General features: G+C 46.6%; 1 protein-coding gene across 1 annotated transcript in view; it reads left to right on the top strand.

Moving 5' to 3' along the window:
- LRIF1 (ligand dependent nuclear receptor interacting factor 1) overlaps nucleotides 1-9290 on the top strand; it is a 29693-nt gene extending 20403 nt beyond the window's left edge. Inside the window, exons 4-5 of the mRNA XM_075122132.1 lie at nucleotides 2347-2625; nucleotides 8332-9290. Of these exons, the coding sequence (XP_074978233.1) occupies nucleotides 2347-2625; nucleotides 8332-8799 (747 nt within the window). The 3' untranslated portion in view covers nucleotides 8800-9290. The remainder of the gene's footprint in view (nucleotides 1-2346; nucleotides 2626-8331) is intronic.
- Nucleotides 9291-22218: the final 12928 nt, after the last annotated feature.

The following is a 22218-nucleotide window of genomic DNA, read 5'->3' as shown; positions in this document are numbered from 1 at the left end:
ATCCCTCTGTGTAGTCTCATTGCATCCAAGGGCGTTCTTTCTTCATATTCCCCTGTTGTCCCCGGGAGCAGCAGGTTATCGAACTCTTCCCTGCGGTTCCTTCCTGGTGGGGAGTGGGTTTAAACTATGAGTGGGACCTGTGTCTGAGGTCAAGGGCTTCAGCTTAGTTTTTTGCCTCACCAGGTGGTTATTCAGTTGATACCTCATCTGAGCTTGGCCCCATGCCTTGCTGAGGTCAACCGTTCTCTATGTGGGTAGCTTGGGTTGCTGGGGTGAGGTTTGTACACGTTTTCATTGCACCAGGATGCAGCGTCTGCTCCTGGGCAAACCCCCCTGCCCCCCATGCCCCTGCGTGCAGTAGCAAACTTCACCTTTTTAAGCTTCTCCAGGAGGAGTATGTTCTGCAGATGCACATGGTGAGAGTTGGTAGTGTTTTTCCTGGAATCAATCCATGAGGGTAGAAAATGAAAATGTAGCGGACCCTTTGATTCTCTAGACCTGTGGTGAAATTATACTTATCTCTCTATGCTCTGGTAGAGGAAATCAAAGTCTTCCTACATAGCAACAAGCTGTTGACAGGAGAATGTATCAGGTATGGGGAGCGAAGGAAAGGTTTTGAAGCAAGGACAGAAGAGAAGATAACAGGACGATGCAGAGTAGCAATTACCATGTCATCCTGGGACGTGCTACCATACTAAACTAAAGGCATATTTGCTGTATGATAATTGGCTAAGTTATTTATGTCATTACCGTCCCACTAAGTGCGTCATTCAAAAGAATAGCAACAGAGGACGAGGAGAGAACAATGCAATATGACGCCAGTCATACCTGTTCCCTTTGGGACAGGCAAGTGGGTAGTACAGCCCTGTTTTTTGTTCTTAACTATTTATTGCAGGGTTTTCTAGCTTGTGGATTGTGACTCACAGGGAGTTTCAGGAGAAGCAAAGGAGGGAACATGAGGCTATTCCCAGGCCTGGGAGTGTTGCAGCCCTCAGCATTTTCCTCCCATGCAGGGCTCTTGACTAGCTGTTGAGTGGAGATAAGAGCTCTGCTTAGCAGCACGGAGCAGTTCCAGGCTCAGCTGGCAGGGAGAACTAGAGGCAAGAGTTGTTTCCTTCTTGCCAAATGCATTGTGGGGAAAGAGGAGGTGCTTGGTCCCCCACAGGCTATGCCAAGCTGGGGAGGGAGAGATGACACTCACCAGCCCCTTCCCAATCCAGGTATGTAAATGTAGTGCTCTGAGGGAGAGAGATCCACTCCCTTTAGGTTATGGGGTGGGGTGAGGCAGAGAGAAACTTTGAAGGAGACAGAGTAGCAATTTTACTGGCAACAATGCTTCCCAGCCTACACTAGATACTTTTTTATACCCCTAACCCACATAATAGCCAAAAAATAATACCATGACCCAAATCCCACAATCTTCTGTACCCACAAAGGATTGTAGGATACAGTGAGTGGCAAATCAGTTTATTTGGCCATTTTGTGGTTGCAGACTAAGAAAGGCTGAGAACCTCTGGATGAGAAATTTATTATTTTAAAATATTATTTCATTTCTTTGTCTCTAGTCCCATCTTGGCATGTGCCTCCCTTCTGCCAACCTAAAGATTCACATGAGCCGGGCACACTTATGGTCATTTTATATGTATTTTAAATCACTGCTACAAATTATGGGTTTGGTTTTGGGTTTTTTAGTTCATTATGTACCTCTGCACCCAAAATGGGACTGAATTTATTTCTGTCATCTGCTTTATGGTACCCTTATGTCAGACCTTTCTCAGTTCCTGAGGCCTTTGTGGAGACCAGATAGTTTCAGATGCGTTGCTTCTTCTCTTCTTCTCTCCTCCCACATGTGCATGCTCAAACAGGTATTTGTTGTGTGACAGGGCCTGATGGTTAAGAGTGGCATCAGGTTACAACAAAATTATGTACAGAGGACTGTTAATACCAAACTTCTAGAATTATCAGTCATCTTTGAAATGTAGGCACCTGCAAACACACTGTGATCCAGGAGAGTGTCGTTGTGATGAATATTTCCTATTTAGTCATCTGTTTCTTGGTAATTCTGGGATCTTAGGTTAAGTGGCTACCTTGCCTCTCATAGCACTTTGTTAGTATAGTAGCAGGATTTGATAACTTTAATTTATATGCTGGTTTAAAATAAATAAATAAATGAACATGGCAATGAAAAGACAAATGATCATATTATAATATTGTAATTTCTCCAAGTAAGCCAATATCTAAAGTTTAATGAACACTTTTTTACCAGAATGTCAATGTTTTAATGATCCCAGGTGTGTTGATGAGTGGCTGTATCTCTGTTTATATACTGTATTCTTATTATTTCAGATTCGAAATGAGAAGGTGTGCTCATCAGAAAAGGCCACTGAAATCAAACACAAAAGAGAATCCCATGGGAAACAATACCATGAATTAAGAAAGAAATTCGGTCTTTTTAAAGAGGAGAGAGTATACCTTAATAGAATTCCCTGTGGAATTCCTCCTGCAGGATCAGAAGCAAGTGTGTGCTCCAATAATAACGTTAAAAAGAATAATGATTCTTGGAGTGCATCACCTCAAGAAACGGTGATAACAACCAAGAAGCAGGACCATGGTGAAGAGGAAAAGGTATCTCAGTGTTTACGTATTTTGATGTGTATCCCTACAATAGCCTATGCTTACACTTTAAGAAATAGAATTTCACTGCTAATTAAGTTACAATTTAACACAAGTGAAATTAATGTGAGGGAAAGAGGAGACGAAATAGCATACTTAGCGGTTCAGCACTGGTTCCAGACTGTAGCTGTCATAAGTACAGGCAGTGTTGGTTGCCACTCATCTGGCACGCAGATGGCACTCAGGTTGCTAAAAACACTTCTTTTCTCCCAGATTCCTTCAAACCACCTCTCACAGCCTCCATCCGTGGTTCCTGCAGATCCTCTTTTGCTACTACCATCGTCAGAGAAGCAGCTAGAACTTCAGGCAGAGCTGTTATCTTGACAAGTTTTACGGTGTTTTTTAACTTAGTCTATGAAAATCTGGAGGTGGGAGGAAATTATTTGCTTGTAAAACTCTCCCTCAAATAGCCACCATCATAGCATCCACTTGAGTGCTTACTGAGGTCTGTGTCTCCTATGATCCACAGCAGCCATTCAGTACCTAACAGAAGTCTTAAATCAGACAAGACATTTGCTTGTCTCCTCAAGTTGGTCCACCTAAGTTTTTGTCCTAGCAATCAGCAGTTAGTGACATGGGACAGGATGACCTTCAACAGTGGCCTACAGCAGGCCGTGCCAAACAGCTGTCAGATTGTGTAATCCCTCTGAGGAAGAGTCTTCTCTTCAAGACTGAGTATCCTGGCCCTGACCTTCAAAGAACCTAGTGTTATATTTTTAAGTTCTTTGACCTCATGGACTTGACCCTGAATTAGGTCTTCGAGAAGAAATCATTCTTTCAGATTCTTGACATATGCATTCATTATCCTTGTTTTTAAAGAATAGAACAACATGTTTACATCCAGAGGTCTCGCATTAAGTACAGTAAACCCAGATACCAGCATATTGTGTCTTGCAGACCAGTAGTGAAGTCTACTTCTTTCAGAGATAGGGAATATCCAGCTGGAATCAAGAGTCTTCTCTCCTTAGGAGGTAGGGTGTCAGTGGTGTTGGGCAAAGTGAGAGAATTGTCCCTCTCCTTGAGGGTTAGCCCATAATCCTGTTAGACAAGTGTTTCTTGTGTTGTGGAGACGGAAATATCCCAGAATTCCAGCCCTCCTCCTTCCCACCCTTTTTACTCTGACAACTGTTTTCTCACATTCATGATCCCTCATCAAAGAAATCATATCATCAACAGATTGCATCATCTAATCAGTGTTGGAGCCTTTTTTCTGTTCCCATCAGGCCAGTTGCTATAAAGAGTCAACTCAGTTTAAATTATGGTCTCCCTTCCTCCCCAAAATCCAGAGCAGTCAGATCCTTCTTGGATACATTTTGTGAAAATTCAGCCACTTCCAGAAGTTCAAGATGGAGTATCTCTCTCCACTCTATTCTGGCAGCTAGGGACTAAGAAGATTTCTTTGCCTTAGCTGATCTCAGGGTTGCCCAATGTGTCCATTGCCCACATGCATCAGGAGTTTGTTCCCAGGAAAGCTCACTTCACTCCAGTCCAAATCCTTGCCTTTTGGTCTGACATCCAAATACATGTGCTTTTACCAGGATGATTGTTGTTTATTGCCAAAGCTATAAGAAAAGCAGGCCTGTGTTGTTGGCTCATTCAAACAAAAACCATGTCTGAAGCCACGTGAGTGGTATTAGAGAGCTGAAACAAAGGAGCATAAAGAGCCACAGACTCTTGAGAGGCTCTACCACTGGGCAGAGTAGAACTGAGGTTAGTCAAGACGTCACGTGTCCTCTGACAACTCAGCCAATAAGCTGACAAGGCTTAATTTTGATAGGAGTCAGACACCTAACCATAGACTCTTTTACAAATCCCATTAGACACCTTCTGTATCTCTAGGCGCTTCATTTCCTTTGTACATCTGGCTCTTTAGGAGCCTAAGTTTCACTTGAAATAAACAGGATTTAGGCTTCTAAGTCTCGTAGGCGCTTTTGACTATTTTATCTCTGGTCTTGATGTAAACATTTCAAGTGATGGAGAATTTACCATATTCCTTGGTAACCTGTTCAATGTTCAGTTACTCACTGTTCAAAATTTGCATCTTGTTTCCAGTCTGAACTTCGTTGACTTCAACGTCCATCAACTGGATCATTTTAAGCCTTTACTAGATTAAAGAGCCCTCTGACATCAAATATTTTCTCCCTGTGTGGGTAACTATAGAGCATGATCAAGTTGCTTCTTAACCTTTCCATCAATAAGAAAAATAGTTGAGTTTATTTTAGTCTCATTGTAAGGCTTATTTTCCACATCTCCCATTATTCTGCTGCTCTTCTGTAAATCCTCTCCAGTTTTCAACTTCTTTTTTTTTAAAGTGTGAGTCCCTGAACTAGACACACTATTCCAGTAGTTGCCTTACCAATGCCATATACATCTCCCTCCTCCTTCTTGATGTTCCTCTGTCTGTACCCCAATTAAAATGTTAGCCCTTTTTGCTAAAGCATCACACAATCTGCAGATTAGGGAAGATCAAGCTGTGTTCCTCAAGTGCAGGACAATATCTTCACAACCACAAGAGCTAGAAACTTAATTTTAAATGAAAGCTTAAATTCTTCAGAAACTGTTTGACTGAAATCCAGATGTGATGTATCTACTTTGTCCCTTCATTCACTTATTTCGTACATCTAGTTAAAAAACAAGAACAAAAAGCAATGAAGTTTGTCTGGAAAGATCTGTTCTTTATAAACCCATTCTGCTTGTTGCTCTTGCTTCTGTCATCTTTCATTAATACCACCCTCCCCTTCAGTATTTGTTCCATTATTTTATTAAGGATAGGAATTAGATCTAAGGAGTAGTAGTTGCTACTACTTTGCCTTTTGAAGACTAGTGCTTTGTTGGCTTTTCCCTGTTGTTCTGGCACTCTTATTTCTTCTGAGAAATAATTGCAGTGGTACAGTAACTTTTATTGTATTGTAGAATTATCATTAAGATGCATAGAAGTAAGAGTCCTTTTATGCATCTAAGAAGGCAGTATCCAACTCCATATTGTTCAAAGTCTGACACCAAATATTTCCACACTACCCAATCAAAAGCTTTCTCATGATATAATAATAATATCAGACGCCAGCTCTCCCTGATTTTCAGTAATTATCTGGATTTTTAATGCAATTATTAAATTACTAATTCAGGCTTCAATCTACTGATTTTGCAAGCCTGCACATTTTACATATATAAAGTGTGTGTGTGTGTGAAAGAGAGAGAGAGAGACTCACTCACCACCACTCAGGTTTGAACACAGCAATTAGTGCTGCAGCCACAGGGGGCATTCTTCTCCATTGCCCAGGGAGGTCTAGGCCCAGGACTGGCCAAGATAATTAAGGACCCTAGGCAGGATAGGAGGGCAGCTTTCCTAGGGTCGGTCCTCCCCTTCTTTTTGTTTGGGATAGGGGAACACAAGAGTGCATTGGTTGAGCCTCCTCAGTGGCCATAGAGGAGGGGAGGGGAGGGGGAAGAGAGAGGTCCAAGCAACCTCCCCAATTTTTTTTCATAAACATCTTTAAAAGTCTCAGAGCAAGGCTGGCAACTCTGTGATAGCCAAGAATTCTCCTTTGATTAGGCAAAGTGGGTAGCTCCCAGCACACATCCAACATTGTTAGATGTCCTGTCTTGGAGGAAGCCTGTCGTGTGTGTGTGTGTGTGTAATATATGTCATGTTATAGTTGCTGAAACCTTGGTCGGTATGTTTACATCATGGTTTAACAGGGAAATAGGTCAACAGGATGATCCAAAAATATATTCTCCCTGGATTTGGGAGAACTACTCTGGTTGCCTCTTTCATTGATACTGAAAGCTTTATCGCAAATGTTAAAATGTCCATAAGTGGTCCTATTCACACTCATTTGATGAAGCTCCATTGATAACTTAAGATGTGGAAAGCGTCCCGTGGAGGGCAACAAAAATGATTAGGGGACTGGAACACATGACTTATGAGGAGAGGCTGAGGGAAATGGGATTGTTTAGTCTGTGGGAAGAGAAGAATGAGGGGGGATTTGATAGCTGCTTTCAACTACCTGAAAGGGGGTTCCAAAGAGGATGGATCTAGACTGTTCTCAGTGGTAGCAGATGACAGAATGAGGAGTAATGGTCTCAAGTTGCAGTGGGGGAGGTTTAGGTTGGATATTAGGAAAAACTTTTTCACTAGGAGGGTGGTGAAACGCTGGAATGCATTACCTAGGGAGGTGGTGGAATCTCCTTCCTTAGAAATTTTTAAGGTCAGGCTTGACAAAGCCCTGGCTGGGATGATTTAGTTGGGGATAGGTCCTGCTTTGAGCAGGGGGTTGGACTAGATGACCTCCTGAGGTCCCTTCCAACCCTGATTTTCTGTGTGCATTGAGGTCCTTAATTGTGGACCATGGAAGTTTTGCCATTGACTCCAGTGGAAGTAGAAACTTGGGGAGGGTTTTCTTTCTTCAAAAAATATAGGAAATTCCATTAAAAATGTGTTAAGGTATCACAGTAAAGCACTTGAAATCCAGGAAACACCAAAGCTGAGTTTACCCATGAAACCTGAACTCTGTCCCCTTGTGGGTCTTCCTTATAATACAGTCTTTAATGACGTGATTACAAACCAGTAATTTGACAGGACCCCTGCCCCATTCAGGTATGAATACTGGATGATGAGCAGTGAATTACACACAGTGGTAACATTTAATTAATTGCAGTGTGACAAAGTTCTTCCTCTGCTTTGGTGGGTCCTGCGCTTATTGGCAGATTTGCTTGCCTCAGAGATTCACGGCAGCCCTCAGTTTGGTCACTTTTGCTTGTGGCTCAAAGCCGCTGTTCACTCAGCTAACCTCATCACTGACCAGCATGGGGAAAAAGGAGGAGAACAATCCCCGCAGTCTCTGCTGATCCACCTAGTGGGTCGGGGGGACAGGCCAGAGACTTTCCCCTCAGATGGGACCCACAGTCCAGGTCAACTCCTCTTGTATCCAGTGGGGAGTGGGGGTTATGAGAGGAACCCAGGCCCGCCCTCTACTCCGGGTCCCAGCCCAGGGCCCTCTGGATCACAGCTGTCTACAGTGTTTCGTGTAACACCTGTGTGACAGCTACAACTCCCTGGGCTACTTCCCCAATGGACTCCTCCAACACCTTCTTTATCCTCACCACAGGACCTTCCTCCTGATGCCAGATAACATTTGTACCCCTCAGTCCTCTAGCAGCACGCCCTCTCACTCTCAGCTCCTTGCGCACCCCTCCTGACTGAAGTGAGGTCCTTTTTAAACTAGGTGCCCTGATTAGCCTGCCTGTCTTAATTGATTCTAGCAGCTTCTTAATTGGCTCTAGGTGTCCTGATTAGCCTGCTTGCCTTAATTGGTTCCAGCAAGTTCCTGATTGTTCTGGAACTGCCCCTGTTACCTTACCCAGGGGAAAGGGAACTGCTTAATCTGGGGCTAATGTAGCTGCCTTCTATCACTCTCCTGTAGCCATCTGCTCCGACCTTGTCACTGCCGGTTTACATACTTTTTAATATTTATTTGCTAAAGGGTAACCTTAACTTTGGAGCATATTGCATCAAACAGTCTTTAAAATTATTTCAGCACAGTAACCTTAGATAACTACAACAAACAGTTGTTAGTATGTGCTTAATTTACCTTGATGACAAAACCTTTGAAATGATATACAATTTAATGTAAACACTTTTTTTTTCTTGATATACAGATAATTTTGGACCTGGAACAGGATTTGACTAAAAAAAGAAAAGCAAAACTCTCACCAGTGCCAGAAAATGGAAAGAGAAGGAAAATGACGGTCAAATCAGCCATAAATCCAAGCGTGGAAAACAACAGCACCGGTTCTGTAATACTTAACAAGCGTATTTCATCCACACCAGTCTTATCACAGCAGAAAAATTCCACAGGCTCTATCGGATCTTCTCTAGGGAGGAACTCTGAGCAAGACCCATGTGTTCAAGATAACCAAGTTCAAGACACCTGCTGTTCAGCTTTAGTTTTTTCTGAAGATGATGTTTCGACTAGTGAAAGTTCCTTTCGAGAAGATGCTTTCCCTTTGACTCCACCAGACTTGGATGAAACAATCAGGGATGAAAAAATAAAACGACTGAAACGGCTATTAAGAGAACGAGAGGCAGCACTGGAAGAAATTCGTAAAAAGATGCAGCAGACCTGAAAAATCTAACTAGTAATCTGGACCGTATTCATTCTGACTCCCTTGACATTGGTGATTCAAACAAGAGATTAATTTGGTTCAATGCCGCTGAACGTTTAAAATGAACATATAATCTAATTTTCTGGTATTCACAGGACATTAATGGGAGCTAAAATGCATGTATATAGAGGAGAGTAGATTCCAGGAATAAGGAACGTAAGAACTGGGTTGTCCAGAATTCTACTTTTGGGGAGCCCATGTGTGTCAAAGAATTTAGTGTGCAGAAGATATGCTACTTTAATTTTCAGTGTGGTGTATTCTCTAGCCTTTAGAGTGAGAGCTTTCTGTACTAGTGCTAGAAAATTCTCGTGCTTTGGAATTTCAAGACCTGTTTTTTGGAAATGAAATGTGAATTGCAAACCTCAACTGTAGATTTTTTTTTATTATTATTTTTAGTGCATGCTGACTTGTGAATTACAGGAAATAAACTATAACATTACATTGTTTCAAAACTTTAGTGGTTAGTGTTTAAATAAAGATGATTTGATCTGGGCATTAGATTTTATACAATAAAAATTGTACAACAAAAAAGGGGGTGATTTTATTTATGGAGACCATTGTACATGTCTGAAGAAAGAGCAAGATATAGATGGCATAGCAAACTATACTATTGGCTACTGTTGGGATTAATGCATATGCAGATCTTTTAGTGTTATTGTTATAAGAAATATAGGACATTTGTCAGCTTGGTATCGGAGTGTCTTTTACAAGATTACATTGAGAGAGAGCATACACTTTGCTTTCTTACTGCCTGCAGTTTTCAATCTGGCCCATTATTCAGGAAATCATTTAGCACAAGGACTGTTGTAATTTCCTGCTGCCGTCCAATCCCCTCCCCATTGGGGCATGTGGAAGGAGGGGAGAAAATGTGACTCAGGTTAACCTCAGTCACAGCCCTGGGCTACACTAGGAGTTGAGGTCAAATTTAGCAGTGTTAAATGGATTTAACCCTGCAGCCGTCGACATGATGAAGCCCTTTTTTTTGATGTAAAGGGCTCTTAAAATCGATGTCCTTACTCCACCCCCAACAAGGGGATTAGCGCTGAAATCGGCCTTGCCCGGTCGAATTTGAGGTACTGTGGATGCAGTTAGACGGTATTGGCCCCCAAGAGCTATCCCAGAGTGCTCCATTGTGACTGCTCTGGACAGCACTCTCAACTCAGATGCACTGGCCAGGTAGACAGGAAAAGGCCCGCAAACTTTTGAATTTCAATTTCCTGTTTGGCCAGCATGGCAAGCTGCAGGTGAGTGCAGAGCTCATCAGCAGAGATGACCATGATGGAGTCCCAGAATCGCAAAAGAGCTCCAGCATGGACTGAACGGGAGGTACGGGATCAGATCACTGTATGGGGAGAGGAATCCATGGTATCAGAACTCCGTTCCAGTTTTCGAAATGTCAAAACATTTGTCAAAATCTCCCAGGTCATGAAGGACAGAGGCCATAACAGGGACCTGAAGCAGTGCCGCATGAAACTTAAGGAGCTGAGGCAAGCCTACCAGAAAACCAGAGAGGCAAACGGCCGCTCCAGGCCAGAGCCCCAAACATGCCGCTTCTATGATGAGCTGCATGCCATTTTAGGGGGTTCAGCCACCACTACCCCAGCCGTGTTGTTTGAGTCCTTCAATGGAGATGGAGGCAACACGGAAGCAGGTTTTGGGGATGAAGAAGATGATGATGATGAGGTTGTAGATAGCTCACAGCAAGCAAGCAGAGAAACTGGTTTTCCCGACAGCCAGGAACTGTTTCTCACCCTGGACCTGGAACCAATACCCCCCGAACCCACCCAAGGCTGCCTCCTGGACCCGCCAGGTGGAGAAGGAACCTCTGGTGAGTGTACCTTTTAAAATACTGTACATGGTTTAAAAGCAAGCATGTTTAATGATTAATTTGCCCTGGCATTTGCGGCTCTCCTGGATGTACTCCCAAAGCCTTTGCAAAAGGTTTCTGGGGAGGGCAGCCTTATTGCGTCCTTCATGGTAGGACACTTTACCACTCCAGGCCAGTAGCATGTACTTGGGAATCATTGTAGAACAAAGCATTGCAGTGAATGTTTGCTGGCATTCAAACAACATCCGTTCTTTATCTCACTGTGTTATCCTCAGGAGAGTGATATCATTCATGGTCTCCTGGTTGAAATAGGGTGCTTTTCTTAAGTGGACATTCAGAGGTGCCCGTTCCTGCTGGGCTGTTTGCCTGTGGCTGAACAGAAATGTTCCCCGCTGTTAGCCACATAAAGGGGGGAGGGGCTAGCCATGTGGTGGGGGGAGGCAAAATGCGACCTTGGAACGAAAGCACATGTGATATGTATGTAATGTTAACAGCAAGGTTTACCGTGAAAGAGTGTACCCATTGTTCTATAAAATGTGTCCGTTTAAATACCACTGTCCCTTTTTTTCTCCTCCACCACCTGCATGTGTATTAAGGATCACAGGATCTTCTCCTTCCCAGAGGCTAGTGAAGATTAGAAGGTGAAAAAAATGCACTCGTGATGAAATGTTCTCTGAGCTCATGTTGTCCTCCCACGCTGACAGAGCACAGACGAATGCATGGAGGCAGACAATGTCAGAGTGCAGGAAAGCACAAAATGACCGGGAGGAGAGGTGGCAGGCTGAAGAGAGGGCTGAAGCTGAAAGGTGGCAGTAGCGTGATGAGAGGAGGCAGGATTCAATGCTGAGGCTGCTGGAGGATCAAACTAATATGCTCCAGCATATGGTTGAGCTGCAGGAAAGGCAGCTGGAGCACAGACTGCTGCTACAGCCCCTGTGTAACCACTGCCCTCCTCCCCAAGTTCCTTAGCCTCCTCACCCAGACACCCAAGAACGCAGTGGGGGGGGCCTCTGGCCACCCAGCCACTCCACCCCAGAGGATTGCCCAAGCAACAGAAGGCTGGCATTCAATAAGTTTTAAAGTTTAAAACTTTTAAAGTGCAGTGTGGCGTTGTCCTTCCCTCCTCCACCACCCCTCCCGGGCTACCTTGGAAGTTATCCTCCTATTTGTGTGATGAATTAATAAAGAATGCATGAATTTGAAGCAACAAGGGAAGGTCATGCCTGACTAATCTAATCGCCTTCTATGATGAGATTACTGGTTCTGTGGATGAAGGGAAAGCAGTGGATGTATTGTATCTTGACTTTAGCAAAGTTTTTGACACGGTCTCCCACAGTATTCTTGTCAGCAAGTTAAGGAAGTATGGGCTGGATGAATGCACTATAAGGTGGGTAGAAAGTTGGCTAGATTGTCGGGCTCAACAGGTAGTGATCAATGGCTCCATGTCTAGTTGGCAGCCGGTGTCAAGTGGACTGCCCCAGGGGTCGGTCCTGGGGCCGGTTTTGTTCAATATCTTCATTAATGATCTGGAGGATGGTGTGGATTGCACCCTCAGCAAGTTTGCGGATGACACTAAACTGGGAGGAGTGGTAGATAGGCTGGAGGGCAGGGATAGGATACAGAGGGACCTAGACAAATTGGAGGATTGGGCCAAAAGAAATCTGATGAGGTTCAAGAAGGATAAGTGCAGGGTCCTGCACTTAGGACGTAAGAACCCAATGCACAGCTACAGACTAGGGACCAAATGGCTAGGCAACAGTTCTGCAGAAAAGGACCTAGGGGTGACAGTGGACGAGAAGCTGGATATGAGCCAGTAGTGTGCCCTTGTTGCCAAGAAGGCCAATGGCATTTTGGGATGTATAAGTAGGGGCATAGCGAGCAGATCGAGGGACGTGATCATCCCCCTCTATTCGACATTGGTGAGGCCTCATCTGGAGTACTGTGTCCAGTTTTGGGCCCCACACTTCAAGAAGGATGTGGATAAATTGGAGAGAGTCCAGCGAAGGGCAACAAAAATGATTAGGGGTCTGGAACACATGAGTTATGAGGAGAGGCTGAGGGAACTGGGATTGTTTAGTCTGCAGAAGAGAAGAATGAGGGGGGATTTGATAGCTGCTTTCAACTACCTGAGAGGTAGTTCCAGAGAGGATGGTTCTAGACTATTCTCAGTGGTGGAAGAGGACAGGACAAGGAGTAATGGTCTCAAGTTGCAGTGGGGGAGGTTTAGGTTGGATATTAGGAAAAACTTTTTCACTAGGAGGGTGGTGAAACACTGGAATGCGTTGCCTAGGGAGGTGGTGGAATCTCCTTCCTTAGAAGTTTTTAAGGTCAGGCTTGACAAAGCCCTGGCTGGGATGATTTAATTGGGTATGGGTCCTGCTTTTGAGCAGGGGGTTGGACTAGATGACCTCCTGAGGTCCCTTCCAACCCTGATATTCTGTGATTCTATGATTCTATTGCCTCTGGAAGAGGTGATCGAAGGGAGGAGGGGAGGGTGGTTAGCTTACAGGGAAGTAGAGTGAACCAAGGGGCGGGGGTTTTCATCAAGGAGAACCAAACAGAACTTTCACACTTTAGCCTGGCCAGTCATGAAACTGGTTTTCAAAGCTTCTCTGATGCGCACCGCGCCCTCCTGTGCTCTTCTAACCGCCCTGGTGTCTGGCTGCGCGTAATCAGCGGCCAGGCGATTTACCTCAACCTCCCACCCCGCCATAAATGTCTTCCCCCTTACTCTCACAGATATTGTGGAGCACACAACAAGCAGTAATAACAGTGGAAATATTGGTTTCGCTGAGGTCTAAGCGAGTCAGTAAACTGCGCCAGCGTGCTTTTAAACGTCCAAATGCACATTCTACCACCATTCTGCACTTGCTCAGCCTGTAGTTGAACAGCTCTTGACTACTGTCCAGGGTGCCTGTGTATGGCTTCATGAGCCATGGCATGAAGGGGTAGGCTGGGTCCCCACAGATAACTATAGGCATTTCAACATCCCCAACGGTTATTTTCTGGTCTGGGAATAAAGTCCCTTCCTGCAGCTTTTGAAACAGACCAGAGTTCCTGAAGATGCGAGCGTCACGTACCTTTCCCGGCCATCCCACATTGATGTTGGTGAAACGTCCCTTGTGATCCACCAGTGCTTGCAGCACTATTGAAAAGTAACCCTTGCGGTTTATGTACTCGGCGGCTTGGTGCTCCGGTGCCAAGATAGGGACATGGGTTCCGTCTATAGCCCCACCACAGTTAGGGAATCCCATTGCAGCAAAGCCATCCACTGTGACCTGCACATTTCCCAGGGTCACTACCCTTGATATCAGCAGATCTTTGATTGCGTGGGCTACTTGCATCACAGCAGCCCCCACAGTAGATTTGCCCACTCCAAATTGATTCCCGACTGACCGGTAGCTGTCTGGCGTTGCAAGCTTCCACAGGGCTATTGCCACTCGCTTCTCAGCTGCGAGGGCTGCTCTCATCTTGGTATTTATGCCCTTCAGGGCAGGGGAAAGTAAGTCACAAAGTTCCATGAAAGTGCCCTTATGCATGGGAAAGTTTCGCAGCCACTGGGAATCATCCCAGACCTGCAACACTATGCGGTCCCACCAGTCTGTGCTTGTTTCCTGGGCCCAGAATCGGCGTTCCACAGCATGAACCTGCCCCATTAGCACCATGATGCCTGCATTGCCAGGGCCTGTGCTTTGAGAGAAGTCTGTCCATGTCCTCATCACTCTCGTCACCGCGCTGATGTTGCCTACTCACCCGATTTTGCTTTGCCAGGTTCTGGTGCTGCATATGCTGCTGCATGTGGTGTTTAATGTACTCCTAATTGCCAAAGTGATCTGAGTGGGCTCCATGCTTGCCGTGGTATGGTGTCTGCACAGAAAAAAGGCGTGGAATGATTGTCTGCCATTGATCTCATGGAGGGAGGGACGACTGACGACATGGCTTACAGGGTTGTCTTACAGGGAATTAAAATCAACAAAGGGGATGGCTTTACATCAAGGAGAAACAAAAACAACTGTCACCCAGAATGGCCCCCTCAAGGATTGAACTCAAAACCCTGGGTTTAGCAGGCCAATGCTCAACCCACTAAGCTATTCCTCCCTCTGGTATTTCAGGCAGGACTGAATCTCCATTAAAGTTTTCAAGGTGCCCCTGACAGACCTCACCAAAATGATTGTCCGCCGTTGATTTCACGGAGGGAGGGAGGAGCAAATGAATGCAAAACAAATCTGGTCTATTTCTTGTTTTGATCCACTCCATTTATCTTTTACATCTTTGGCTGGCAGCAGACGATGCAGTAGGACTGCAAACCATCCTCATCTCCTGGCTGCTCGGCAGAAGATGGTGCAATAGGACTGCCTGCAGAACTAAAGAGAATGACCTGGTCGAGTCACTCCTATTTCAGTCCCTGCGCCCATGTCTGCCCAGGTGCTCCTGACCGACCTTACCGAGGCGGCCAGGAACGCCTCGTACATGATGAGGATGGTTTTCAAGCCTACTGCACCGTCTGCTGCCACAAGGCAATGAGTTGCTGCTGCGGTGTAGCAATGCAGTACCATGTCTGCCAGCACCCAGGAGACATACAGTGACAGTGAGCTGAGCGGGCTCCATGCTTGCTGTGGTATGGAGTCTGCACAGGTAACTCAGGAAAAAAGGCGCGAAACGTTTGTCTGCCGTTGCTTTCACAGAGGGAGGGAGGGAGGGCTTGATGACGTACCCAGAACCACCCGCGACAATGTTTTTTGCCCCATCAGGCATTGGGATCTCAACCCAGAATTCCAATGGGCAGCGGAGACTGCAGGAACTGTGGGATAGCTACCCACAGTGCAACACTCCAGAAGTTGACGCTAGCCTCGGTACTGTGGAAGCACTCCGCCGAGTTAATGCACTTAATGCACTTAGAGCATTTTCTGTGGGGTCACACACAATTGACTATAAACGATTTCTAAAAAACCGACTTCTATAAATTCAAACGAATTTCATAGTGTAGACATACCCACAGTCTATCCTGAAGCTACTTCTGGGTTGGTGCAGTATCTTGTGATACTCTGCTCAGCGCCGTCTCTAAATTAAAAATATAATCCTAAATGCAACAAAGTCCCTCCCTAGTCTATATGCCTATAAGAAATCAATGGCAGAGGCCTGGGCCTGCTTCTTAGAAGATTGTACCTCCAGCTTCCTTCTTGAGACAGTGAGCTCAAGCTTTCAGCAAGAATCTTGTCCAGCATACAAGTGAAGTGAGGGCTCATGGGCCAAAAGAAGACTGACTTCAGAATGGGAGCCTGCAAGGCCAGGCTTGAACTGTGGAAAAAAAGCAGTGGTACTTCCAAACTCAAACTGCAAGCCAAACTCTGTCCAGTTGAGACACCAAAGTGAGGTGGTTGACTGTACAGATGTTCATATTCATATGTGCTCTGGTGGGATTGGCTTTCCCTTCTTGGGGTCCAGATTCAATGCTGGGCTCTGAAATTCACTCCCTCTTGGGAGTTCTCTTTTTCACTGTTGTTCTCTTTTTCACTCCTCCTCCCTTTTGGCTCCACAGGTTAGACTGTGGGGAAAGTGTGGGTAACTTCACAAGTATCACCTGTTTGGGGCACCTAAATGAGAGGCTGCTCACCATAGACAGTCCATGTGTTTATCCTGCTGCATTTTTAGATACTCTGATCAGCCGTTACCTGTGTTGACAAATTAACATATTTGGACCTCAGAGTTAAACCCCAATCCCTTGCTGAGGGGTGAATAGAATGGTACGCCCTACCCAGAGCAATTGTTTTGATCTCTCTGCAAACTCAGCCAGACATCGCTACATCAGTTTCTTTCTAATCAGGTTGTCAGTAATTTCTTTGCAACCATTACAGTGGAGACTGAAAAAAACCAAACGAGATAAGATTCCGGAAAGCAAGATTATGTCATAACATTAAAACAGGAAGGTCGTCAAGACTTAGGGTATGTCTACACTACGGAATAAGGTCAAATTTATAGAAGTCGGTTTTTTAGAAATCGGTTTTATATATTCGAGTGTGTGTGTCCCCACAGAAAATGCTCTAAGTGCATTAAGTGCATTAACTCGGCGGAGCGCTTCCACAGTACCAAGGCTAGAGTCGACTTCCGGAGCGTTGCACTGTGGGTAGCTATCCCACAGTTCCCGCAGTCTCCGCTGCCCATTGGAATTCTGGGTTGAGATCCCAATGCCTGATGGGGCTAAAACATTGTCGCGGGTGGTTCTGGGTACATATCGTCAGGCCCCTGTTCCCTCTCTCCCTCCGTGAAAGCAAGGGCAGACAATCGTTTCGCGCCTTTTTTCCTGAGTTACCTGTGCAGACGCCATACCACAGCAAGCATGGAGCCCGCTCAGGTAACCGTCACCCTATGTCTCCTGGGTGCTGGCAGACGCGGTACGGCATTGCTACACAGTAGCAGCAACCCTTTGCCTTGTGGCAGCAGACGGTACAGTACGACTGGTAGCCGTCATCGTCATGTCCGAGGTGCTCCTGGCCACTTCGGCTGGGAGCACCTGGGCAGACATGGGCGCAGGGACTAAATTTGGAGTGATTTGACCAGGTCATTCTCTTTAGTCCTGCAGTCAGTCCTATTGAACCGTCTTATGGTGAGCGGGCAGGCGATACGGACTGCTAGCAGTCGTACTGTACGTAATCTTCTGCCGAGCAGCCATGAGATGTGGATGGCATGCAGTCCTTCTGCACCGTCTGCTGCCAGCCAAAGATGTAAAAGATAGATGGAGTGGATCAAAACAAGAAATAGACCAGATTTGTTTTGTACTCATTTGCTTCCCCCCATCCCCTGTCTAGGGGACTCATTCTTCTAGGTCACACTGCAGTCACTCACAGAGAAGGTGCAGCGAGGTAAATCTAGCCATGTATCAATCAGAGGCCAGGCTAACCTTCTTGTTCCAATAAGGACAATAACTTAGGTGCACCATTTCTTATTGGAACCCTCCATGAAGTCCTGCCTGAAATACTCCTTGATGTAAAGCCACCCCCTTTGTTGATTTTAGCTCCCTGAAGCCAACCCTGTAAGCCGTGTCCTCAGTCGCCCCTCCCGGCGTCAGAGCAACGGCAAACAATCGGGCATCTGAGAGTGCTGTCCAGAGCAGTCACAATGGAGCACTCTGATGGGGCTAAAACATTGTCGCGGGTGGTTCTGGGTACGTATCGTCAGGCCCCCGTTCCCTCCCTCCCTCCGTGAAAGCAAGGGCAGACAATCATTTCGTGCCTTTTTTCCTGAGTTACCTGTGCAGACGCCATACCACAGCAAGCATGGAGCTCGCTCAGGTAACCGTCACCCTATGTCTCCTGGGTGCTGGCAGACGCGGTACGGCTTTGCTGCACAGTAGCAGCAACCCATTGCCTTCTGGCAGCAGACGGTGCAATACGACTGGTAGTCGTCCTCGTCGTGTCCGAGGTGCTCCTGGCCACATCGGCTGGGAGCGCCTGGGCAGACATGGGTGCAGGGACTAAATTTGGAGTGACTTGACCAGGTCATTCTCTTTAGTCCTGCAGTCAGTCCTATTGAACCGTCTTATGGTGAGCGGGCAGGCGATACGGACTGCTAGCAGTCGTATTGTACCATCTTCTGCCAGGCAGGCAAGAGATGAGGATGGCTAGCAGTCCTTCTGCACCGTCTGCTGCCAGCCAAAGATGTAAAAGATAGATGGAGTGGATCAAAACAAGAAATAGACCAGATTTGTTTTGTACTCATTTGCCTCCTCCCCTGTCTAGGGGACTCATTCCTCTAGGTCACACTGCAGTCACTCACAGAGAAGGTGCAGCGAGGTAAATCTAGCCATGTATCAATCAGAGGCCAGGCTAACCTCCTTGTTCCAATAAGAACGATAACTTAGGTGCACCATTTCTTATTGGAACCCTCCGTGAAGTCCTGCCTGAAATACTCCTTGATGTACAGACACCCCCTTTGTTGATTTTAGCTCCCTGAAGCCAACCCTGTAAGCCGTGTCGTCAGTCGCCCCTCCCTCCGTCAGAGCAACGGCAGACAATCGTTCCGCGCCTTTTTTCTGTGCGGACGCCATACCAAGGCAAGCATGGAGGCCGCTCAGCTCACTTTGGCAATTAGGAGCACATTAAACACCACACGCATTATCCAGCAGTATATGCAGCACCAGAACCTGGCAAAGCGATACCGGGCGAGGAGGCGACGTCAGCGCGGTCACATGAGTGATCAGGACATGGACACAGATTTCTCTGAAAGCATGGGCCCTGCCAATGCATGCATCATGGTGCTAATGGGGCAGGTTCATGCTGTGGAACACCGATTCTGGGCTCGGGAAACAAGCACAGACTGGTGGGACCGCATAGTGTTGCAGGTCTGGGACGATTCCCAGTGGCTGCGAAACTTTCGCATGCGTAAGGGCACTTTCATGGAACTTTGTGACTTGCTTTCCCCTACCCTGAGGCGCTTGAATACCAAGATGAGAGCAGCCCTCACAGTTGAGAAGCGAGTGGCGATAGCCCTGTGGAAGCTTGCAACGCCAGACAGCTACCGGTCAGTTGGGAATCAATTTGGAGTGGGCAAATCTACTGTGGGGGCTGCTGTGATGCAAGTAGGCCACGCAATCAAAGATCTGCTGATATCAAGGGTAGTGACCCTGGGAAATGTGCAGGTCACAGTGGATGGCTTTGCTGCAATGGGATTCCCTAACTGTGGTGGGGCTATAGACGGAACCCATATCCCTATCTTGGCACCGGAGCACCAAGCCGCCGAGTACATAAACCGCAAGGGTTACCTTTCGATAGTGCTGCAAGCACTGGTGGATCACAAGGGACGTTTCACCAACATCAACGTGGGATGGCCGGGAAAGGTGCATGATGCTCGCATCTTCAGGAACTCTGGTCTGTTTCAAAAGCTGCAGGAAGGGACTTTATTCCCAGACCAGAAAATAACTGTTGGAGATGTTGAAATGCCTATATGTATCCTTGGGGACCCAGCCTACCCCTTAATGCCATGGCTCATGAAGCCGTACACAGGCAGCCTGGACAGTAGTCAAGAGCTGTTCAACTACAGGCTGAGCAAGTGCAGAATGGTGGTAGAATGTGCATTTGGACGTTTAAAGGCGCGCTGGCGCAGTTTACTGACTCGCTTAGACCTCAGCGAAACCAATATTCCCACTGTTATTACTGCTTGCTGTGTGCTCCACAATATCTGTGAGAGTAAGGGGGAGACGTTTATGGCAGGGTGGGAGGTTGAGGCAAATCGCCTGGCTGCTGGTTACGCGCAGCCAGACACCAGGGCGGTTAGAAGAGCACAGGAGGGCACGGTACGCATCAGAGAAGCTTTGAAAACCAGTTTCATGACTGGCCAGGCTACGGTGTGAAAGTTCTGTTTGTTTCTCCTTGATGAAACCCCCCGCCCCTTGGTTCACTCTACTTCCCTGTAAGCTAACCACCCGCCCCTCCTCCCTTCAATCACCGCTTGCAGAGGCAATAAAGTCATTGTTGCTTCACATTCATGCATTCTTTATTCATTCATCACACAAATAGGGGGATGACTACCAAGGTAGCCCAGGAGGGGTGTTGGAGGAGGGAAGGAAAATGCCACACAGCACTTTAAGCATAGCACTTTAAAAGTTTACAACTTTAAAATTTATTGAATGACAGCCTTCTTTTTTTTGGGCAATCCTCTGTGCTGGAGTGGCTGGTTGGCCGGAGGCCCCCCCACCGCGTTCTTGGGCGTCTGGATGTGGAGGCTATGGAACTTGGGGAGGAGGGCAGTTGGTTACAGAGGGGCTGCAGTGGCAGTCTGTGCTCCAGCTGCCTTTGCTGCAGCTCAACCATACACTGGAGCATACTGGTTTGGTCCTGCAGCAGCCTCAGCATTGAATCCTGCCTCCTCTCATCACGTTGCCGCCACATTTGAGCTTCAGCCCTGTCTTCAGCCCGCCACTTACTCTCTTCAGCCCGCCACTTACTTTCTTCAGCCTGCCACCTCTCCTCCCGGTCATTTTGTGCTTTCCTGCACTCTGACATTATTTGCCTCCACGCATTCGTCTGTGCTCTGTCAGTGTGGGAGGACAGCATGAGCTCGGAGAACATTTCATCGCGAGTGCGTTTTTTTTTCTTTCTAAGCTTCACTAGCCTCTGGGAAGGAGAAGATCCTGTGATCATTGAAACACATGCAGCTGGTGGAGAAAAAAAAAGGGACAGCGGTATTTAAAAAGACACATTTTATAAAACAGTGGCTACACTCTTTCAGGGTAAACCTTGCTGTTAACATTACATACATAGCACATGTGCTTTCGTTACAAGGTCGCATTTTGCCTCCTCCCACCGCGTGACTACCCCCTCAACCTTCCCCCCTCCCTGTGGCTAACAGCGGGGAACATTTCTGTTTAGCCACAGGTAAACAGCCCAGCAGGAATGGGCTCCTCTGAGTGTCCCCTGAAGAAAAGCACTCTATTTCAACCAGGTGAGATATGAAGTGAGATATGAATTATATCTCACTCTCCTGAGGATAACACAGAGAGATAAAGAACGGATGTTGTTTGAATGCCAGCAAACATACACTGCAATGCTTTGTTCTACAATGATTCCCGAGTACGTGTTACTGGCCTGGAGTGGTAAAGTGTCCTACCATGAAGGACGCAATAAGGCTGCCCTCCCCAGAAACCTTTTGCAAAGGCTTTAGGACTACATCTAGGAGAACCGCAAATGCCAGGGCAAAGTAATCCTTTCACATGCTTGCTTTTAAACCATGTACAGTATTTTAAAAGGTACACTCACCAGAGGTCCCTTCTCCGCCTGCTGGGTCCAGGAGGCAGCCTTGGGTGGGTTCGGGGGGTACTGGCTCCAGGTCTAGGGTGAGAAACAGTTCCTGGCTGTCGGGAAAACCGGTTTCTCCGCTTGCTTGCTGTGAGCTATCTACAACCTCATCATCATCATCATCTTCTTCGTCCCCAAAACCTGCTTCCGTATTGCCTCCATCTCCATTGAAGGACTCAAACAACACGGCTGGGGTAGTGGTGGCTGAACCCCCTAAAATGGCATGCAGCTCATCATAGAAGCGGCATGTTTGGGGCTCTGACCCAGAGCGGCTGTTCGCCTCTCTGGTTTTCTGGTAGGCTTGCCTCAGCTCCTTCAGTTTCACGCGGCACTGCTTCGGGTCCCTGTTATGGCCTCTGTCCTTCATGCCCTGGGAGATTTTGACAAAGGTTTTGGCATTTCGAAAACTGGAACGGAGTTCTGATAGCACGGATTCCTCTCCCCAAACAGCAATCAGATCCCGTACCTCCCGTTCAGTCCATGCTGGAGCTCTTTTGCGATTCTGGGACTCCATCATGGTCACCTGTGCTGATGAGCTCTGCATGGTCACCTGCAGCTTGCCACACTGGCCAAACAGGAAATGAGATTCAAAAGTTTGCGGGCCTTTTCCTGTCTACCTGGCCAGTACATCTGAGTTGAGAGTGCTGTCCAGAGCGGTCATAATGGAGCACTCTGGGATAGCTCCCGGAGGCCAATACCATCGAATTGTGTCCATAGTACCCCAAATTCGAGCCGGCAACGTCGATTTAAGTGCTAATCCAC

The sequence above is a fragment of the Caretta caretta genome, chromosome 21 (assembly GCF_965140235.1).
Source record: "Caretta caretta isolate rCarCar2 chromosome 21, rCarCar1.hap1, whole genome shotgun sequence".
In the NCBI taxonomy this organism is placed as follows: Eukaryota; Metazoa; Chordata; order Testudines; family Cheloniidae; genus Caretta; species Caretta caretta.
Note: the sequence above shows the minus strand (reverse complement) of the source record. Positions and strands in the feature narration are given on the sequence as shown.